This window comes from Ilyonectria robusta (assembly GCF_021365365.1).
Source record: "Ilyonectria robusta strain PMI_751 chromosome Unknown BGZ61scaffold_62, whole genome shotgun sequence".
Classification (NCBI taxonomy): domain Eukaryota; kingdom Fungi; phylum Ascomycota; class Sordariomycetes; order Hypocreales; family Nectriaceae; genus Ilyonectria; species Ilyonectria robusta.
Genome location: NW_025764496.1, coordinates 67,865 through 89,849, shown reverse-complemented (window position 1 = coordinate 89,849; position 21,985 = coordinate 67,865). Strand labels below are relative to the sequence as shown.

Sequence of the window (21,985 nt, the reverse complement as noted above, 5' to 3'; positions counted from 1 at the left end):
AAAACATTATTAAGAAGGCTCATCAGCATCAGGAGCAAGCAACGGATGGTTATACCCGGACGGTGATATACCCAGTCACTCTATAGCATCTCCGATTTATCAGGTCATCCCAAAGACATTTCCGCGAAAGAACTCACCCTGCATCGAACCCAAGGTTGGCAATGATTCGAAAAGCCAGGACTAGCCTGCCTTTCAAATACTGCCGCTCTTCAAGAGGGTCCGTAAATTTAGGCGGCCGGGTCCAACCAGTGGAGGCTGGCAATGCCAAAGTATCGTTCACGTCGTAACTAGTTCCGTTCTGATCTTTGGCCATGCCTTCTCCAGCAATCCGGGCCATTTCGTCAGATGTACTGAAGATTGCAAAGTCAAATGCGTCGAGGGTTGAACGATGGGCAGTTAGGCAGTAAATACGTTGAAACTTTTGACTATCGTTATACAAATCAGCACCATCCGTCAAGGACGATGACTCCGCAAGAAATTTGTCAAATTGGTAATTGACAGGCTCTTCATTCGAGATGAACCGCACGTGTACCACTTTCACGCCTTGCACCTTGCGCCTCACACAGCGCCCAATCGCCTCCTCTATTCCCCTGGCGAAGTCCACTGACGATGTGCCTGGGACGACCATTTCCACCCCAATAATGTGTTTCTGTCTCGATTTGACCCCATCGACCTTTCGTAGCTCAGCCTCGTGGCTGACGTTGACAATGGTCATTACGTGGTGGATTTCCTCAATTGCTGCTTCTTTAATGTCGTCATCGAAGCTCCCGTCCGCAAGTTCAAACAATGCAGTCGTTACATTGCCCGCGACAGCATGGGCTATCATGATGGATATCAAGAGGCCGCCAACCAGGTCCAGCCAATCGGATTGTTCTATCATGTTGGCGCCTAGAATAGCCACGATTGTTACCACGGCCGTAACGCTATCCGCTCGACGGTGTATCGCGTTCGACTCGAGGACCGATGAATGTTGCTCCCGTGCTACCTTCATGGCTACGAGGTCTCAATTAACGAGAGTCTAGAGGAGCGGGTCCTGTTGACTTGCTAGCATGGTAAAACAACTCCTTGATCACGATTGTTCCCGTCACTATCCACACAGCGTGCATGTCGGGTATCACTAAACTAGCTTCGCTGTGAGTCTGGAAAGGCTCATTCTGATACTCGATAGCCACATGGCTAGAAGTTTGAAGGTGTTTGTGTAAGCTGAGGACGTTTTCCCATCCAACGTAACAACCACCTGCCAGAAGTATCCCTGACACCCCGAGACTTCCCAGACTCTCCACCTTGCCAAAGCCGAGAGGGAACCGGTCGTTGGGCTCCTGCAGACTCCAATGGACGGTTGCCAGAGTCAAAATATCGGATGCGAGATCAGTCACACCATGCCAAGCGTCGGCAATTATTGAATTGGAGTTGAAACAGCAATCGCCAATGAACTTGGCGATAGCGATAGCCATGTTGAACGCCAAGCCGATACTCGTTACGCGCACACTAGAATTAGTTTGGGCATTGCTCATGGTGTAGGCATTGGTATGATAGAGGTTGCCATACTCGTAAAGTTCAGTCTCGCACATCTCCAGAATATCCGAGATGCAATATCCCAGATTGGCGAGATGGCTGCGTTTTGCCCCACAAACAATCCATGTCACCGCTTATTGAATCCTTTTGGAAGATGACCCTGTATTACGAAATCTCTGATAGATCGATATCATGACCTTCGTCCGAGGGGGTGTCAGAAAACCCCTCTCTGGCCGGCCCGGCCGATCCGGGCCCAAGCAATCATCAACATCATCATTTCGCTTTGAACACTATTGCCCTGATCAATTTGGCCGTGACGGATCCATCAAATCCTAGTAACCCGCCGAGCATCCCCTGAAACGAATCCACAGTCTTATTGTTTTATTCTCAACTAATCACAATAAGTATAGGAAGCCGCCAAGAGCATCGGCAAGGACTACTGAGTACCAGGGTCTATTTATAGGGGCTGTCTTTTTATTCTTTACTAATCCTCGGACTCGAGATCTTCTAAATACTTTCCGTATTAATATCTTAAGCTACCTGCTTTTTCTTTATAATAAGCTGGTTAATTAGCTCTAATCTTCTAGAGATTAGATTTCTAGTTTGCTGGTATAGACTGTTACTTACTTATCCCCTGCCTAAATTTAATACTATAGCTAATACTAGACTATATCTACCAGTATATATACAGACTAAAAGTAGGCTTATATATAGTTTTATATTATAAGGCTCTACTTAGATAATTTAAAACTGCTTATAGAAATAGTATAAATAATATAGCTAAGATATAATTTTAATATAATATAAGTAGTTACTTAGATATAGTCTTAATATATCAAGTATATAGATACTAAACTAGAAATAGATTATATATATATAAGTATTACTTTAAAAAATAGAATTTAAATAAGAAATATAAAAAGAAAGAAATTATTTAGATATCTCTACTTAAATAATAATAAATTATTACTAGAAGATAGTCTATTTTTTATATATATAGTAAATAAGTTAAGTAGAAATATATTAAAAGATATCTATACTACAGACTAAATTTTAAGATAAAAATTAAAGCAGGTATACTTAAAATAATTAGCTCTAATTTTAATATTATCTATTACTTACTATTACTAGAGCCTATTCTATATATTTTTAATATTCTTTAATATATAAATAAGCTACTTTAACTACTCTATAACTACTATTACTTATATTACTATAGATTTATAAGAAGATTTTATATTAATTAAGTTATTAACTCTTCTATTACTATTTAATATTATAAAAGTCTAAATTAAGCCTATATTATAATTATAATTAATATAATAAAGCCTGGCTTTTAAGCTCTTAATAAGTCTCTTAATAAGCTTAAGTCTATAGTAGGGGAATAATATCCTATTTTTATCTTCTATTTATCCAATTTTATATCTACTTTTAACTAGTAATATAAAGCTTTAGCAGTTAAATTACTCCAGTATATATATAATATACTATTAGTTACCTTTAGAAAAGGCTATCTTTTAGTTTAGCTACTCTATTAGCTTATTTATATATTATATAAAAACTGAAATAAATATATTACCAGAATTCTAAAAGCAGCTTTAGATTATTTTAAATATCTTTATATTAGCAACTATATAATTAAAAGGCTTAGCTATTACTATATTATATTACTCAGTTATATAGATATTATAAGGGAAATTATAAAAGACTCTTTTCTAGAGATAGACTTAGTTTCTATAGACTCAGCTAGTATTTTATATCTCAGTAGGTTTGCTAATATTTTAATAGCCAGTTATAACTTTAAAAAAGTAGGGTACAAAATAGATATTATACTTATATAGCTCCAGAGTACTCCAAATTAAGAGAATTCAGTATAGGCTTCTTTTACTACTATCTAAAAGTATATAGCAGGCTTTTAAGCGGTAATTATATAGCAGGCTATACTTAGCTTCACCGAGTCGAGCAAATAGCTACTCAGTATTTCCTAAATATATAACCAGTTTTCTACTTCACTCAATCAACCTAAAGACTAATATATATTCACAATGCAATTTATCGCACCGATGAGGTGGGGGAAGGTGAGGATCAAGAAATAAGTCGATAGGATAAACTAGTATGAACTGATAAAAGCGAAAATTAAGTTGGTACCCCTGCTAACCAGTGGAGCCCTGCTCCCTGTTCTTTCCGTCCGGGACAAAACACGGATCACCTGTGATAACAGCTTTAGCAGAGTTGCTAAAGATGAGGTGTCAGACGGAGATATGGACCACAATACGCTACCGGCAAGAGGAGTGATCATTCCCTTGTGCCGTAGCGGCATTGCGACATCTTCTAGGGAGGTCCGAGTTGTATTACTTAGCTCTACAAGCCATATCCTTGCCCCAGCCATGGTGATCGTATTGCCATAACACTAATCACAACGTGTATTCCTCACAACATCACCTGTTCGGCAATTCGGCCCATTCTCTGATTAGGTACACTGGGACTGGGACTTCTCACTTATCCAAAGCTGTCTGTTCAGAGCAGTCTTTGACTCCAGCATATTTCAAGGTAATGATACTGAGACATCACAATCATTATCAGGACATATTTCAGGCACCATTGTGCATCCCTTGCTACATTCGTGATTTCCCCTACCGGTCATCATCTAGATCACCTACGTTGAATCCTTCTTTCTTCGTCCTTAATGTTCTTAAGCTCCAATCCCACAACGTCTCGGCGAGTTGCTCATCCTTTGCAAGATCGGATAATTTCGAGTCCGTAGCGTCCCAGCTGTAACCGTAGTAGAACTTTCCAGCAAGCGGCCCAACATCGAAGTACCGTCCATTCAATGCTTTTGACTTGATTTCAGGGTCCGTAGCCAACAAAAGCGTTGTGAGAGCACCATCTTCTGGTGGGATACTTGTCCATCGAACAATCGATGAGCTTATGTAACTAAACATTGGCGGAAGAGCTGCTGAGTCAGTGCCAGGAGCAGTTCCGATTGTACCTACACAAAAATCCATTAATCTACATTCACTTTCACTTTCAAACTACTTGCCTGGATTGAGACAATTGACGAGAATATTGGCGTGACCAGTTGCTTGAAGGTGCTTGTAAAGATACCGAGCGAATAAGATATTTGCAAGCTTTGAGCGGCCGTATCTAACAGAAGGTCAGTGTCTCATTCTCGGACACATAATAGCCTGAGTCGCAATATGAAAAGCTGTACTAACCTCTGCAAGCTAGCTTGAACTTCGGCAAAGTTCTCTATAGTCTTGGATCCTTCCATTCCGAGACTTTCAAAATCGATTTTACCCTTTGAAATTGGCTTATACATAGCATGTGCGTGCGATGCGACAATGACGATCCTTGCTTCGCCAAACATTTGAGCAGTGTGTTGAATGAGGCTCTGAGACTATATTAATATGGACACGAGCAAAAAAAGACGTTCGTCATAAGATTATACCAGAAGGGAGTAAACAATCACAAAATGGCCGAGATACTAGACAAATAGGAATTGTAAGCTCTTGTCTTGTGTATCACATATATATTGCCCTACATTTGTCTGCATGAGCGTTAGCAAAAGTCTTGGTAGCACTAGGGGGTAGGCAGATCTAACCGCAAACTGTATCTCAATGCCATCTTTTGACAATGTTTCTGGCTGTATTCGGTTAAAAGTAGTCCGAACCAGTCGGCCATCAGTTTGGAGCCCTTGTAAAGTACTCACTACGACGGACAGAGCAGCATTTGCAATGAGGATATCAAGTCTGTCCTCCAGCTCGGCGAAACGCTTCGCCGCAGAGATGCAACTTCCCATATCTGACAAGTCAATCTCAAGGAACTTCATGCCTGTAACCATATGTACATCGGTTGTTGCGAGAGAGTCTAAAAGTTGCTCAAACTTGCTTTTCGATCGAGACGCCACATACACTTTGGCATTACACCTTAGTAGCTGGATTACCGTTTGCTTGCCAATTCCCGTGGCACCACTAAGAGGAGAGCTTTGTGTCAGCATGCGGTGGACTACAGAAATCTCTCTAATGCTCACCCAGTTACTATGATGACCTTGCCGGCTAGATCGGGAATTTTCTCAACGGAGAACTTCTTTCTGAACGGTTCCATACCGGCGTATAAAGTGCAAGCAATCACCAGTAAGACAAGTATGGCGATTTTCAAGGTAAGAACGGCATAATGTTTGGTTGATCGATGTTTTTTTCTTACGAGGCCATCATGAGTCTATGTATTGTATTAATAGTTGCTTCTATCCGGAGTTAGCAATCAGTAGTGCCCCGGTCGGCTCTATGGCCCTATCTCCGTCGTAGGCATACCCAGTAAGAATGCAAGCCCTATTGCGCAGAGGCTCGTATTACTCGGATGTTAACCGTATAGGCGCTTCTGCTTCTTGGAATATGCAAGGATACCAGAGAGAACTAGAGCAGCAAGCTTTGCGGTGAACCAATTAGAGTCAGACCAGATAAGCGGGCGCATAGGAGTCTCCGACTTAATCTCCATGAGTAAGCAGTTTCTAATAGCTTATTAAGGTCCTGATCGGTAACGCCGGCCAAAATGGCCGGCGGACTGCATAAGAGACTTCCATCTTATGAAATAGGTGGGGTTGTACTCCTGTACCGTCCCACCCTTTAATTAACAGCGCTATGCCCAATTTGAAGCTATCGCACACTGCCTTTGGCATACCCGGATCTTCTTCATCGTGCGCGGGGCAGCCTTGTTATTGTCGTTGCTAGAGATCCTGCCTGTATCAGTAATCCAAGTAACCTGCCAACGCTGCCGATACAGCCCGACTGCAATGTACCTTCGATCCCGATATCCGAGACGTCCCTATTGCCGGCCTCTAGCCGAGCTGTCTTATACCCCTGCTGAAATCTACTGGGATGGAGGTAGTTAATAGATTAGGTATTATTCTTCTTTAATAAGCTAACGTATATAATAGGCGAGTTGGAAATATAAGCGAGTTGGAAAAAATCCCATACTATTAAGATAAAAACTTCAATAAAAATATAATAATATCTTAAATTAATTAAAACTAATTACTATTCTCTTCTTTAGAAGTCTTAATTCTAACCTAATAGGTTCTTATATTATAACTGGCCTTTCTATAAGTTTTATAATATCTTTTTCTTAATATTACTAACCTCTCTTAACTACTATTTCTTAATAATTTAGCTACTATCTATATATTAATATCTTTTTAATTTAATTTATTTCTTTTTTTATTTAGAGTTATTATTTCTTTTTTATATTAGTAGGTTCTTTTTATTTTATATTACTTATTAAAAGTTTTATTTATTTATTAAAAGATCTAAACTTTAGCTTTTAATAGAATATTTTAATATATTATTATTTTTATTTTCTTAGAAAATAACTTAAATATCTTAAGAATTAATATTAAAAAGCTATTTTAATATCTTTTTATTTATTTTTTAAGGTATTTAAATTAAAAGCTAGCTTTAAGTATAGTTTTTAAGATTTTTAAAATTTAAGAGTTAAAAAGGCTAATTTTCTTTCTAACTAATATTAGAGTTTATAGCTATATATTAAGTTTTAATATAATATTTTCTGGATTTAAGAGAATAAATCTAGTTTTTTAAAAACCTTTTTTAATATTATTTCTTATTATAGTAGCTATATAAATAGTATAAAAAGCTGGGAAAAATTTAATCTTTAAAATATAAGTTATAGAATATTTAATTAATTACTTAATTATTTAATTATAAGCTATTTTAAGTAGCTTAAAATATTTAATATTAAAAGGCTAAAGTAAATAAAATAAAATAATATATAAAATATAATAATCTAATTCTTTTTATAATATTTCTTAAAGTTAATAAAATAGTAACTTTTATATTTATTAAGAATTAAAAGATAATAGTAATTAATTAATTAATTTTGTATATATTAATTAAAATATTTAAATTACTTAAAATCTATCTTATTATTAATTTAGCTATTTTAAATTATTATAATAATTTAATTATTTAAAAGGTTATTTTTTTAATATTAATTAATAAAATAATATTAATTTATAATTATAATAAATAGCTAGATTACCTAGCTTTCTATATTAATTATCTAAATAACTATAATTTATTTTTAGTTTTTAAGCTATATTAATTTTAAATTTCTATATCTTTTTTATTTAGTTTTTTTTATAATCTTACTTAATATTATTAAATAGATTAAATATATAATAATCTTAAATAGTAGAAATAAATAATAAGAGCTATATTTAATACTAAAAGAAATAATAGCTAAATAATAAATTATTACCTATTAATTTCTACTTAAAGCTTTTATTTAATCCCTCTAACTTTAATTTTATTATCTATAGTTAATAACCTTACTATTTATAGTTAATAACCTTAAGATAGTAATCTTATTTAATAATAAAATATAAAAAAACTAATATCTTCTATTATTAAGAAATTAATTTCCCTTTTAATATTTATTCTATTTAATAAATTTTATTTAAATAACTTATTACTATATTAACTACTATTAATTATAAAGTTCTTATTATATATATCTCTATATATTAAAAATATAAATCTAGATTTTAATATAATATAGAATTCTATTAGAATCTTTAAAATAAAAGAAAAAATATAAGCTAGATAACTATTTAAAATTCCTTAAAAAAGAAACCTCCTAGACCTCTTATTATACTACCTAGAATACCTAGATAGAAATTAAAAAATATATTAATTATTTTTAGATATAGTCTATTTTTAATAATAAAATAAACAATCTATAAAAAAGTTAGGCTATTAGTATTAATATTATATTCATCTAAATAGAAATAGGTATATTATATAACCTAGCTAATAATATTAAAAATACTAATAATAATAGAGGCTAAAATTTCTTATAGAAATTAGCTATAAAAAATACAATTCTGGTTCTAGGAGTTATTATGCTATATCGGGCTGGTATAGATACTAGCTACCTAGGGTGCTGGCTGGAGGGGGATTTAAATGAGGGATATTATGGGCGTTGGGGATCTCGGGTGTTAGGTTGGGTTGTAGGAGTTTTTAGTATATTTATTAAGGTTAGAGTTAAAAAAGTTAGATAGGATTCTAGTAGAGAAGAAAAAAGTAGCTTAAAACCTAAAATTTAGGCTTTAGTAATTATAATATATATATAATAAAAATACAGTAAATTTAAATATTAGGTTTTCTTATTAAGAACTATATTTTTTTATATTTATAATAATTATTTTACTTATAATAAGGTTTATTATAAAGCTAATTTTATTAAAATTATAAATATTATTAAAATTAATATTATACTTTATAATTATATTCTCTATAAGCTTAAATTAATTATAAATAATAATTAGATTTTTATATTTAGCTTTTTAATAGTTATATTTATAAATTTTCTTTTTAAAATCTAATTATTATTTAATAAAATTAAAAGCTTAATACTTATTAATAAATAATATATTATAATTAGTAAGCAGTTAATTAGCTATTCTTTTAATATTATATAGTTATAGAAGAAATTCTTATAAATTTAAATTAAAAATAAATTAAATAATCATCTATTCTTCTAAATTAAATAGTTTTTATAAGTTAGAAATTATATTATATTAAAACTAAATATCCTACTATCTATAATACAGCCTATACTTATTAATCTTATAAGTAGTTATAATATATTAGAGATTTAATTTTAAGTTATTTTAAAAAGCTTAAAAAGTAAGAAGAATTCTTACTTTAATATTTAATTATAATATACTTAGTAGTTAAGATTTATATAATAAAGTAGAAAGTTAGATATTTAAGGAAAAAGTATAATACTTACTTATCTACAACACTTACTTATTATATATATTAAATTAAATATCTATAGTATCTAATAGCTGGTAGCTGCTTCTTAGAGAAATTATAGATATTATATCTTATATTATAATTATACTCTTTAAGTAGTTAGAGTGCTCTAGTTATATATCCCAGGGGGGGACTAGATGTTGAATTGGCGGTATGAAACACCAGGGCTCCAGGATGTCACGTGTGAATAGGGAGGCCTTCGGGCCCGGTCAGACTGTATGAGGAAGACGGTCAGGAAAGGCTGTAATCTCAGGGCCCCACTTATAGGCCCGGAGTGTGTAGTCCAAAGCAGACAGCCCCTTACAACAAGAACAGATACAGAATACACACATATATTTAAGATTACCAAATGGTCACATAAGCTTTCTAACACTAGAAGCTTAACAGTAAAATAAAAAAACCAATAATAGAATTAACAATACAGACTATATACTCAGTCTATTTAAAGATTAATAGTTTACTCAGACAGACTAAGGTTTCTAGTCTAACCGGTTATCTTTTGTAATACCTCAATAAGCTGCAGTAACAGCTGTATCTTAAAAAAGCTAGATCTTAGAAAAGCTAGATCTGCTGGAAAAGCTAGATTTTGGAAAAGGCAAAATCATAATAGATATAAAAGCTCTGCAAGCCTCACCTCTTCCAGCCATCCTTCCATCCTTATACACACCTCGACCAACCACCAACCGAATAAGATGTCTTTCCGTCCCACACTACAGACCGATGTAGTCTCTCCCAATCGTCGCTATACTCATAGCTTTCATTTCGATCTATATCACTTAATCCTAAGTGACCCTAATTATACTCTTCAATCCCCTATTCGGCTGTAAACGGAGCGGCCGTCGCTAAGTCTTGCTTGGGTGAAAACGCGCCTTAATATTTCACTGCCTTAGGCTTGGATCCCTATTATTGACTTATCCGCATCCCAATCCCTTCTTCTTCGTCACGTGCGAAAATAGTTTTGGATCAAGTAAGCTGAGAGAATTCATTGAATTTCTTCATTGCAATAGATCCTTGGCTATTCGCGGGGCATGAAATCCCCATTCTGTCTACTGTCTTATGCGAATACCGACCTTGAATCCTTTGGGCTTCACAAACCAGTAATTCGTCGTCTTCCACTCTCCTTTGGTCGGGGCGTCTCCAGGGAATACAAAATTGAAGTCCCGGACGATCCGCGGGATAAGCTTAGATATCTCTAATGTAGAGATGTGTCTTCCAATGCAGGTCCTTGCACCCATCCCAAACTACCAAAGTGTTGAGTGGTCACGATTCTTATCATCTCTCTTGGCAAATGTTGGACTTACGGGTACCCAATGTCGATTCATCGCGTCAAGCTTCTGCTTGTCGCTTTCGAGCCAACGCTCAGGTCGGAATACCTCCGGGTCTGGTCCAAAGGTAGTCAAGCTCGCATGCTCTACCCAAGGGTTGATACCGACAGTGGTCTATCCCGAAGCACGCGTCAGTATATTCTTTTAAAGTCTTTAGCGATAGGAATTTCCTTACCCCCGATGGAAAGAATTGTCCGGCAATCGTAGCGCCACCTTCTGGCACCACCCGTTCCAAAGGGAGGCCGACTGCAGGATGTAGCCTTAAGGCCTCTTTAATAACGGCCTGAAGATATGGCATTTCTTGAGTTTCCTTGAAGCTGAGATTCCTTGAATCTCTAGCTCGAGTGTGATGTTGATCAACTTCTAGGCGCAGTTTCCGGGTCGCTTCTGGGTGATTCATGAGGAAGAATAGGACAGCCGAGAGACTGATCCCCGTGGTGTCTGACCCAGCCGTCATGTTGGATGCGCATCCACTCAAAACATACCAAGAATTGTAGGTGAGGGGATCTTTTCGACGTCGCGCCTCATATTTGGAGAGAAAGTCCATTTGCTGAGTGTCCTCGTTCTCAATGTCCAGGTGCTTGGGCTTTGATTGATGCTCACGCATCAGCCGCTCAGTGAACTGTATGACATACCCTATCCCACTACCCGACTTGCCTGCAAACCAGTTGCTAGCGGTGAACAGAAATGGATGCATCCACGAGTAGATGCCCACAGAACTGGCGTAGTTAAGGAACCCTTCCAAGGAGGCCATAATACCCGCTATGTCTGTACCGCGGTCAAGGAATCCTAGTCTCTCCGAGTAGGTAATCATGCTTATGACATCGAAGGCGTAGCATTGGAACCAGTGGCCCATGTCAACAACCGACATGGCCCTAGTTGACCCAGACTGTTCAGCCATCTCTCTCAGTCGTTGATCAAACAAGTCGGTACATTCGTTGACAAAGTCTTCGTATGAGACGAGTGCTGACATGGCATGGGTACCTTGGTAGAGCCTTCGCATCTGGGCATGCTCTTTGATGTTCGCATGAGCGAAAAGGGACGGCTGGTTGGGGTTTGGGGTGGCAAAGGTTTGGTAGAAGGACGATTTGGCAAACTTATCGGCCTGCCCAACACCATAGATGATCGGCGCTGCTTGTGGATGGTCAAAGCTATATCGGTTGGGGCCATATCGAACAATGGGGCCATGTTTGCGATGCAAGGCTATGTTGTCTCGTTCAAAATGTCCACGCCGTACTCTGCCAAGGTACCATAGATCGGTGAAGCGGGCCAGAAATGGGCCTGGAATATGCCTGAGAGGCGAAAAAAGCCCGCGGTAAATGGATGATAACACCCTCCAGACAATGAGGAGCGCGAGGGGATAGAAGAGGAAAAGAAAGAGAAGCGCCGCCATTTTGGCAAAAGCAGCAATGTACTGGCGAGTCTTTGGAGGAAATTGGTGCAAGTTTGATTGGGCTACCGGCCATTTGAAGTTTTAACGTTGGGAGGGACAGTGTCCGGCGGTATTTGATGTGGATTTATAGAGAGGTGCTATTGGGAATGCCTGTTGCCTAGCTACGTTTCGTGTATTTCGTGAGGTTACGTAGCTGTTGCACAGTCTAGCACACTGTTCCTCTTCTCTCCGTGTGGAGTTCCGCCTTCCTTGGCTCTTGGTCTGAGAAGTCTGAGTTGGCCGGGTACTCTGTTCAGTTCCGATGTGGGGGATCTACAGGAGCAGTTATAGGTGTGGCTCCGTTTGCCTCTCCGACGCCGTATCCGATGTGGGGAATCTGGTTCATATTGGGCTACGTAGAATCCGTATTCTTTCACATTTCTGTGTAGTCCCGATATGTTCGGCGAATAGCACTAGCAGAGCCTGGCAGCTCTCTTATCTCAGGCAGATAATAATACTCAGAGCCGGGAATATCTGTTACCAGCGGAGGGGGAGGACTTGTTAATATTACGGAGGACCATTTCAAAAATCTGCCCACAAAAAAAGGCACATTGCTTTTTCTAACCAAAGTGACATTGAGTACTCCGTACATGATAAAAACTACTGCACTGTAAGGGGCGCTGTAGTATAGCACGCTCAAAGCGCTAGCCTTTAGCCGCCGACCCTTAGTACTATAGTTATAGCGAGTTTAGAGGATGATAGCTGGCAACCTGACATCATACAATGTACCATCAGGTTTCTGGCAAGGTGTTGGATTGACCACTCGTGTGGCGGCATAAGACCCGAATTTGCATAAACCTCTGATACACAGATATCCTAGCCTTGGCCAGATGACTAGAAAGCCCCTCTCGAGACAAGAGGGGCGGGAGGCATCCTTGATCAATACAATCATCATTTTGGTCTCCACATCGTATTGAACACTATTACCCTGATCGAATTGACCGTATCGGATCCATCACAAGGGTCAAGGGATGTGGCGTCTTTAGCACAAGCAAAGACTTTTGGAATGGTCCTCCGTAGTGGTGTCAGCGAGGCTGTTGCGTCATAGTCAGTCGCCATATGTTAGGGGACAGTTTGCGTACCAAAGATCCCTTGGCATTGCTCTTTGCCACTCTTTTTCTCCGCCGTAAAGTCGGAATGTGTTTTTCGGTTGCTACTTTGTATGGCCTTCACCGTATCCACAGACTTTATAGCCCGTCTGTCTCCCGTCCAAGGCGTTGAAGTATAAAAGCTTGTTGATCTCTGTCGGAGCTAGCCTCCTCCGGTGCTGCTGAGCAAGAAAGCTTGGTTATTTTTCATCAGTGTCCTTCGGCTCCACGTCCAAGTCTCGGAACCTCACCCGCGCCGAATGAGGGGCCGAGCACAATACGGGTTCCCGGGTCGCGTTTCTAATACAGCTCTCTTCTTAGCTGTGTCGTATCAAACATCTCACTCAGGATTCTTTTTTGTCATAGGGACCAAGTCTTCAAAATGTCCATCACTCGCGTTGTTCAGTTGCAATTCAAACCCGATGTTGATGTCAGCGTCATCGACAATGTGTGTACAAACCACGGCATTCCTGAGTTTTATACCACTTCAGTGAGCTGCTCTTATTGACACGTGCATTCTCAGCTATCTTCACAAATTCTCGGCATGAAGAGCAAGTGCCTCGATTCTGAAACAAAGAAACCATACATCGAGTCCATTGGGGGTGGTCCCGATATCTCTGTTGAAGGGCTTCAGGTAAGGATCACCAGCCCCTTCTCGTCAGCATGGCGCGCCTATGCAATCAGTTTCATTCACGCAATGTAACCATGATCTCACATCTCAATAGAACGGCATCACCCACGCATTCATCATAAAATTCAAAAACCAGATTGATCGAGACTATTACGCCCTCAACGACGCTGCCCACCAGGCTGTTATCCAGGCACTTCAGCCGGCGATTGAGAAGGTTCAGATCATCGACCTCGCCACAAGTGGGTAATGAATTACAAGACGTCTTAGGCTGTTCTCCAGGGGTGTCGGAAATTGGAGCCATGTTTTTGAACCATGTAATCTATATCCTTCATGTCCTTTTTCTCCCAAGTCAGTGGAGATTATTACGCAGGATAGACAGTACCAATACTTCGCAACAGCTCTATCCTCCATGTATTGAGTACATGGCGACATAGAAAATTTCCGAAAAGACCAATTGGCGTGTGCTTAGTGACTACAATATCTGATGATTGTCATGAAGTGTAGAGGGTAAGACGCTGGCTTCATAACGGCTCCCAAGTCAATACAGATGGCCCCAACTTAGTCAAGGCATTACGGTCCTGACGGAAGCAACCATTCTTTCATCCAAGTCCTCTGGGGTCTCAACGATAGTATGCTGATTCTGGACGATGTGTGGAGCCGGAGCTGTGGGTGTACCACTTGTGCCGTGATTCGGAAATGTCTTCCGCATCCCGAACCAACGGTACATGAGGTGAAGCTTAATTCAGTCTTGGCGCCAGCAAAATTTTTGTCACAGCTACTTTTCTGTCTGACGAGTTCACTGCCCACATTCCCAATCCTTCCAACCATTTTTCATCACACTATGTACAGTTTAGAGTGGCACTAACGAAGAAGGGGTGTTGCGACTTTATGCAGTTAAAGGACGCCAAACCAGCAAAGTAACTGAAGCCAACACTGCTCAGACAGCACCGTGACGAGTTCCCCACTAGTCGCGCATAGGAGGTATATTCTATATGATTGTACGGATACTCAGTCAGGAGTTAGTGACCTTATCTCCGAAGCCCGGGTAGAAAATACCACGAAGGTCATGACCGAGGGCCGCAGTGTGGACATGTACCCGGCGGTCCCGGTCTCCCGGTGGGGTAATAACCGATCAAGTGTGATCAAGCCATAGCCCTACATACAGTATTCTATACACGGCAACCAAGAAATGAGAGAGTATCCAAGAGGCAGTATATGAAAACCGGTTAGCGTGCGTTCAGTGACTATATCCGATCGCATGAAACTGAAATTATTGATATTCGCTTCATCGGTTACCACGGATTCTCTGAGGGGGATGAACATAGACGGGATGTTGCTAGCTTTTCATAAATGGAGTATGTTAGAGGCATCTTGTGTATGTCAATGACTTAGGGGCTAATTATCCCTGAAGCGGCGACACAGCTGGCTAACTCGCCTCTTCAATAGGCAACCCTTATGACTGAACTTCCTCTTCACCAAATGCTCCAGTGAGTTATGTTCTGGGTGGTGGTTTGACAGGCGAGGTTGCCCACTTCCGGATCCTCTTTGTGTATCGAAGAGATCTGTTTGTTGGGAAGTCCTCGCCCGCTTCACCAACTGAAGATGGAGAAAATCTACTATATGATCCTAGGCGTGTAGGTCTTCGGGTCGGAAAAGGGAGAGATACGGCGCTCAAACTTATACGTGCTTCGATGTGAGGTCTAAGTAGTTTAGCATGACTCGGGCACTTATCAACGTGAGGACTTCGGCAACACTGGAACCAGCCCAATAGCTCCCAAGTCAGCTCTAACAGTGAGATGGCTTCTTGAATATTCATGAGTCTTGAAATCAAGCATATTTTCCAACGGCCGTGAGGTGGATTGGTTGGTAGAGGAGCGTACTGAGACTCAATTCAAGTGACACCAAACCTGCAGGTGGTACTATGGGGTCTAGCTTGAGAGTGACAATGCAACCAAGGTGCCAACTTCACCCACAAACCTGTTTCCGATGGATTTCCAATATCTGCAAACATATGGTCCCATGGGGAAACGAGAAGTACAATGTAGAACACCCGCAGACAAAATATGCTCAGTGCTCGCGTGGAGTTTTCGTAGACTTTCTCAGGCCTGGCTCATCTTGACAAAGACAGCCTTAGTGGCCGCTCGCTGGCTTACCCTGTTCCACCAACCCTTGGTGTTTGTCCTAGACTCGATTTCATCAGATAACTGTAGACGGTTCTGGATAAAACTGATCCATGGAAGGTGGAAGAGATCAACCAAACTATAGGTCTGGAGTGTCATGTGAGCGTGTGAACTGGTAAGTCGGGTAAATGACACAGTGGTATTGGAGCAACGAACATTTCCAGCAAGGTAATCTTGTTCAGATAAGATATTCTCATAGTAATCGAGCACATTCATCAACTGAGCTTTTTGTTGGTCCACGAATGCTTCATCGGTTTCTCCAAGACCAAGGACCCTATGAAGGTTCGCAAGTAGTCAGAAAACCAGTCTGGTAACCAGTAATATGAATGGCAGGGCATACTTCTTGAAGATTAGCTCAAACCCGAGCTTTTCGACTGCAGGCTCGAAATATGAGGCTTCGACGCTGGCTGCTTGCTCGAAAAGTGCCAGAGCCTTGACGTCTCCTGCCGGTGGGCCTAGTTCAGACCGATGTTTGCTGGCGAGATAACGACAGATTGCCCTTGACTCAAACAGATTGATGTCGGCATCCTGAAATGCAGGGACTTTGGCAAATGGATGGTGTTTCTTGATGTAGTCGGGAGCCTTGGCATTTCGTGAGTACTGAGCAGACGTTTCCCGATCGCGACGGTCTCTTCAAAAGCACATCGGGCAAAACTCACGTGGTGGTCTGCTTTGTCGAAACGCAACGTGTGCAAATCGTACTCAATTCCCAGCTCCTCCACAAGCAGCAGAACCCGTTGCGTTCGGGTGGACACAATATTTCCGTGGATGATGGTGGACATGGCGAAGGTGTTTGGGATCGAATGGTTTCCTAGGAGTGATGTGTCAAGGGTCAAGTTGAACGATGAGAATAAGTAGGACCAACAAGTTCAAAATTCTCAATCTTAAGTCAATAAGTCCTGGGTGATCAGCCCGGTATGGGTCCGTAGATGGCAGTTCCGGTGGGAGTCGAGGGGACCGGTGGAGCCGAAGCGGCCAACGCCATGGTATCTGTGTCAGAAACATCAAGCATAATAAGCGACCAGTCCCGCGAGATATTTCCTTTCCATAGATAATGACCTGTCAGTCGTAGCAGTGGATGAGAGCTCAACAAGTGGTCTTTTTTTCCATCGTTTGTGTACCCAGTTACTATTTTCAAAGCTACCAAAACAGAACTCATGCCATAACAGTTCCAAAGCGAGACAGCGGTCAAGAACAAGTAGGGCGCTCAGAAAGGATCACCACTAAACAAACACTCAATCTGGCACCCGGTCGTCGTACCTCGGCTAACTATGTTACAAGTCTTCAACGACTGCCAGCTTGTTTCAAGTCCCAATGCAACGACATATTGTTCGTCTTGGCCGCTAATTCTGCTAGCCCAATGATGATTCGAGCACCTGCCTCATATGTTTCCCGCAGATACAGATGTCTGGCTATCTTGGAGACGCGTGAGAAGGTGGGCGTATGTTGAACTAATGCCCCATGCCTTAAGGGACCGCATCAGAATAACAGACTCATCTAATAACTTGCGCCGGCCCTCGGAGCAGAGAAGGTTGCTGATGCCTGGCAACTTAACTCGGTTCCACCCGGACTCAACCCAGTCAGTCATTTCCATACCAGCCAAAGCCTTCGGCCCCAGGACCACAGTGGGAGCCGGGCGCGGGGATAAAAAGCCGTCCTGAAAGCGATCTGCGAGCATCGAGTATATCCACAGGATGAAGACGGCCTTGAGCAGAGACACCGGGGTTCCAAAGTGGGTGCAGTTGTTTGATTTGACCGCCTGTAGCACACGCGCCGCATAGAAGCATGCCAACCTTCCCTGGGCGGCTGTGTCTCGCCACTGCTTTGCCATATGGGCCAGTGATTCGTCCCCGGCTTTGCCGTAGATGAAGTTCACCACGATGGGAGTTAGACTGCACTTTGGGGCATTGTGGATCATCAAGGCTGTCAGAGCCATGAGCTGGTGGGTTGTTGCAGCCTTAAGCTCATCTATGGGCTGTTCCAGCTGCTCATTCTCTGTCATGGCCAGAAGCGCCCTCAATGATGCTTCTGCCAGCATCTTTTCGTCGTTGGAAAATCGTGGCATTCCAGGATGGCTGGCGGCCTCGTCGTTGATGACATCGGAGAGATGTTGAAGCATCACCTGCTTCCCAATTGTGTTCGTCTTGGCCCAGGCAGTCTTCCAGGCGTTCTCGATAATCACCCGCTCCATTGTGCTAGAGTCTCCAGGGCCTATGAAAGTCCTGTTGTTAGCCAGTCCCATCATCTCCCAATGTGATATCAGAGGGCGAAGGCCTAGATTATTTCATGGCTTACCTAAAGTAGTTGGGTAACTAGCCCAGCTTTGAGCAGTGGATGCACCCCAACGACCGTCCAGTTGTGGAAGTGAGATTTGTAACTCGGACAGAGTCATTAGGCGGCTGAGGTCGAAATGACTTTTGAAGGAGGAGTCTAGAAGCTGCGAGTATCCATTAGCCTCTGTCTACTTTAGTAGTATTAAAATCATGAGCCCGCGTCTTCAAACGAGACACTTTCACAAACTTACCCAAATGGCGAAGCCCGTACGCCGGCGTTCCTCGTCGAGCAGCCAAATCTGCCACTTTTGCGAGAGGGGCAACTGAAGCTGTGAGAACTTCTGCATGGGGAACATGTCGGTGAAGAGCCGTTTCCGGCGACCAAGGGTCACAGGCACCGACTGTAAAATTTCGGCAACCTCGAGGGTCCTTCGGTTACCGGCATAGGCCAAGCCTAGGTTATTTAAAAGAATGATTTGCGTCATCCACAGTTCACGGCCGTTTTGGTTCTGTTGCTCGCACTAATTTTCTGGGTCAGGGCTGGCAAGATCTCTGCGATTCTGGCATCTACTTACCATAGTTGAAGTTTGCCGACGGATCAGCTCATGCATAGCATTGGAACATGTGTGTGCATCTTTGAGACCGGAAAAGTGAGCGCCGATGGCTGCGACGGTGAAAATCAGTAGCCAATGCGTCCTCGAACCGGACAATGAGGGTTTGTGAAGGATGGGAAACACAGGATGGAAAAATTCAAAGTAGAGCTGCACCCAAGCATTTAGAACTGGCGTTGGTGGAATACGTAAATGGACAAATCGCGGGTAGTTTGGGCCATGCTGCATCCGAAGCGCATACCGAGATACCTTCTCACCAACGTCATCAGGGACCTCGTCCACGTGCGCAAGGTTTTCTTGATCGATATCTTCCACGGAGAGATCTGACAGGTCAGGAAAGACGAGCTGAGCATCGACCTCGATCGAAACTGGATGGTATTGCCTCGGTTCAACGGCATCCTTGTCGATGGCTGGAGAGTGGCTGCGGCTGTAGAGCTCTGCGACAGCTGACGGATCCATGTCGGACACGGGAGTGATAGGAGCGATAGCTTGGGGTGGTCTAAAGTCAAGTGATTCTAGCCAGAGGTCGTTGATCGACTCGAAGCCGGGCTCGTACTGCAAAAGCGAGGGCTTAATAAGCCAATTATCGGTATCGAACATGTCTTTGAACAACAGGGAGGGTGTTGACATAGGCCCAGTTGGATCAAAGCCGGCCAAGATGTCGCCCATTTCGAGCAGCGCGTCCGGTTGAAGCGTTTCAAACTCAGACATAGAGGCAAGGGGCGCTGCCACTGCCGACAGATGGGAGCGTTGATCCGCCAGTTGATCTTCTTGTTGGCCTTGTCCCGCCTCTTGGGCTTCTGCCTCTGTTTCCGCTTCTGGTTCCTGGAATGGAAACCGCGATGGCGGCAGCTCGTTTACTACCTGAACAATATCGTAGGAGTTGGAGTTCTCCTGATGAACCGTCGTTGGCGGCGATTGGGGCGAGAGATGGGTATTCTTGAGTCGCTTGTCCGAGGCCTTGTCCGAGACGCCGTCGGAAGAAGACTTGCGCTTTGATAGGGGATCGTAGTAACACTCGTAATGATGTCGATGGCAGCGCTGGCACGGCCGCTCACCGTTGCATCGGACTTTGGAGGAGCTGCAGGGCTTGCAGGCCTGGGCAACTCGACGGCGCTCACCCTGTCGGTCGCTATTACTGGCGCTGTCCTGCTTGTCGGCATGAAGATGAATGGCCGTATGATGGCGGGCGAGTGAGTCTCTGAAACATGGTCAGCATGCTAGAGCTGGGATCAGAGCTGGAGCTGGAGCTGGCGACGCCTTGAGTGTTGAGCGTGAAGGCGGTCGATGAACAGTTTCTTACACTCGTCCAAAGCTCTGTCCGCACTCAGAACATGTAAAGGGTTTCTCTTTAGTATGTGTGCGGAGATGTCGTTGGTAGTGCTCGGGACGCTTAAAGGTGCTGTTGCAAGTGCCACAGGACAGCTCGGGTTGCGCGGCGCTGGGAGTCATAGCCATCGAGAAGCAATCAATGGACAAGGAATGCCTTTTGTCTAGCGGATCGAAGGTGAGGAGGAGAAACGGTAGTCTGGATGGAGGCACCGTGGGGAAAAGGAGAGTCTGCGTGGCGCTTCAATGACGGATCGAGCAGTGCGTGACTAGCTAGCTTCATCCCCAGCTCTCGGTTATCCACTAGACTGCCGACAACCCCGCGGTGCTAAGTTGGGTTTTGTGGGGTATTGCACACTAATTGGTTCAAGCTGAGCAGTAGCATGCGAAGCATTACAGAACACTATCCCTCGGAACCGGAATTGGAGCTCAACTTCCCCTTGGTGCCGCGGCCTCATCAGGGATCGACACAAATGACCATAGCCTATTACAGAACCTCTCTAGGCCTAGCTATGTCACGGCTCAGCTGCTATATAAGTTACTACGTGTGCAAATCTCGCATCATTACGGCCCCATGAACGGCCTAGTTGTTTTGGTGAATGTTGAACTCGGTGTATTATCTGAAGCCAAGGGTCCTTGAACGGTCACTGCAGTAGCATACCAAGAGATGAGAACGTGTAGGTTCAAAGCATTTCAGCCGTGACGACCTTGAAGTCAGCCATCAGCCACGAGTCCTCAAATATTGTGTCCGTAGTTCGGAAATAGCTTCCGAGTTCCGAACAAATGCTTCACGGAGGCAAAGCATTATTCAGGCTTTGCACGAAGTTAAAAAGTTGAACGTAGCCCACAGCTACGGGTCCCGCGGTTGTGGCCTGAGGCGGCCGGGGCCCTTACGGCCCGGAATAGCCTCGCCTAGCTAGCCTAGTCAGCTCGACCCAAAACACATCGTTGACCTCACAACAAAAAGTATGTCGTTGGCACTGGTCTGTGTGGTCTGTCTGGCCAGATCCTGACAAATCTCCAACATGTTGCATGTGAAGACACAATCGATTGTGCCCGTCAGGAGTTAGGGACCTGATGTCTTAAGTCCGGGCCAAAAGCATCACAAGGATCACACCCGGTGGTCCGAGCTCCCGGTGGGGTAATGCCGAGATTCCACGCACGTGATCCCCGCGACCGTTGACTTGGTGGTCATTATTTGGCAGATGGAAATGAAGCTATTATGCCAAAATACCTGATAGAATCGATTCCATGCGCAGGGATTTCTCTCATATTATTTTGAAGTAGCATAATGATAATGCCATGACCTGTGAGGGTTTTGGTTTCCTGGATCACCTCATTCATTACAGAGTAGTCATCCGACACCTCCTTGAGCAGAGACTAACTTTAGTCTCGTCAGTCAGAGGCCAAAGTCGTGCTAAAAGAAACCAAAAGCTGAGCTAGTAATGACCAACCACTGCTAATAGTTGAGTCAAGGGGTAACAAAATGCCCTAGATCGTATTTTAGAAAACAAGCAAAACCATGATGGGGAAGAACTTGGACCTGACATATTGAACGACTCAACACGTGACAAGTTTATTTAATGCATTAACTACGGCTATAAATATAATATGAAAAGTAGTTCGATTCATCTGGAGGTCGTTCTGCAACTGAGAAGCGGGTTGGAGGCGGTGTGTTAGCAAAATCTGATGCTACCTACCCTATATCAGAAATGTGAAACCGTCTAGCTGCCGCAGTATTGGGCCATTTATTGCCAATTAAGAATCAG

General features: G+C 42.2%; 6 protein-coding genes across 6 annotated transcripts; 1 reads left to right on the top strand and 5 right to left on the bottom strand.

Annotated features, from left to right (window-relative positions):
• Window positions 1-287: 287 nt before the first annotated feature.
• On the bottom strand, window positions 288-1,514 carry BGZ61DRAFT_500588 (cation efflux protein; the record flags this gene model as incomplete). Its single annotated transcript, XM_046251572.1, has 3 exons — window positions 288-318; window positions 438-993; window positions 1,046-1,514. The coding sequence occupies 3 exons, from the start codon at window positions 1,512-1,514 to the stop codon at window positions 288-290; spliced, it is 1,056 nt and encodes a 351-aa protein (XP_046094309.1).
• Window positions 1,515-3,276: 1,762 nt separating this feature from the next.
• On the bottom strand, window positions 3,277-5,619 carry BGZ61DRAFT_500587 (putative carbonyl reductase; the record flags this gene model as incomplete). Its single annotated transcript, XM_046251571.1, has 8 exons — window positions 3,277-3,288; window positions 4,176-4,504; window positions 4,556-4,659; window positions 4,731-4,906; window positions 4,964-4,999; window positions 5,117-5,158; window positions 5,225-5,486; window positions 5,546-5,619. 8 exons carry the CDS (start codon window positions 5,617-5,619, stop codon window positions 3,277-3,279), a joined length of 1,035 nt encoding a protein of 344 aa, XP_046094308.1.
• Window positions 5,620-10,393: 4,774 nt separating this feature from the next.
• BGZ61DRAFT_373584 (cytochrome P450) lies at window positions 10,394-12,065 on the bottom strand (the record flags this gene model as incomplete). Its single annotated transcript, XM_046242259.1, has 3 exons — window positions 10,394-10,588; window positions 10,649-10,786; window positions 10,848-12,065. The coding sequence occupies 3 exons, from the start codon at window positions 12,063-12,065 to the stop codon at window positions 10,394-10,396; spliced, it is 1,551 nt and encodes a 516-aa protein (XP_046094307.1).
• A 1,509-nt stretch (window positions 12,066-13,574) lies between these two features.
• On the top strand, window positions 13,575-14,070 carry BGZ61DRAFT_373646 (uncharacterized protein; the record flags this gene model as incomplete). The annotated part of the gene is made up of 3 exons (XM_046242266.1): window positions 13,575-13,640; window positions 13,716-13,826; window positions 13,918-14,070. The coding sequence occupies 3 exons, from the start codon at window positions 13,575-13,577 to the stop codon at window positions 14,068-14,070; spliced, it is 330 nt and encodes a 109-aa protein (XP_046094306.1).
• A 1,852-nt stretch (window positions 14,071-15,922) lies between these two features.
• On the bottom strand, window positions 15,923-16,785 carry BGZ61DRAFT_373656 (glutathione S-transferase; the record flags this gene model as incomplete). Its single annotated transcript, XM_046242268.1, has 4 exons — window positions 15,923-16,090; window positions 16,160-16,277; window positions 16,344-16,585; window positions 16,663-16,785. 4 exons carry the CDS (start codon window positions 16,783-16,785, stop codon window positions 15,923-15,925), a joined length of 651 nt encoding a protein of 216 aa, XP_046094305.1.
• Window positions 16,786-17,384: 599 nt separating this feature from the next.
• On the bottom strand, window positions 17,385-20,339 carry BGZ61DRAFT_572946 (uncharacterized protein; the record flags this gene model as incomplete). The annotated part of the gene is made up of 5 exons (XM_046256115.1): window positions 17,385-18,214; window positions 18,299-18,440; window positions 18,528-18,797; window positions 18,852-19,928; window positions 20,193-20,339. The coding sequence occupies 5 exons, from the start codon at window positions 20,337-20,339 to the stop codon at window positions 17,385-17,387; spliced, it is 2,466 nt and encodes an 821-aa protein (XP_046094304.1).
• Window positions 20,340-21,985: the final 1,646 nt, after the last annotated feature.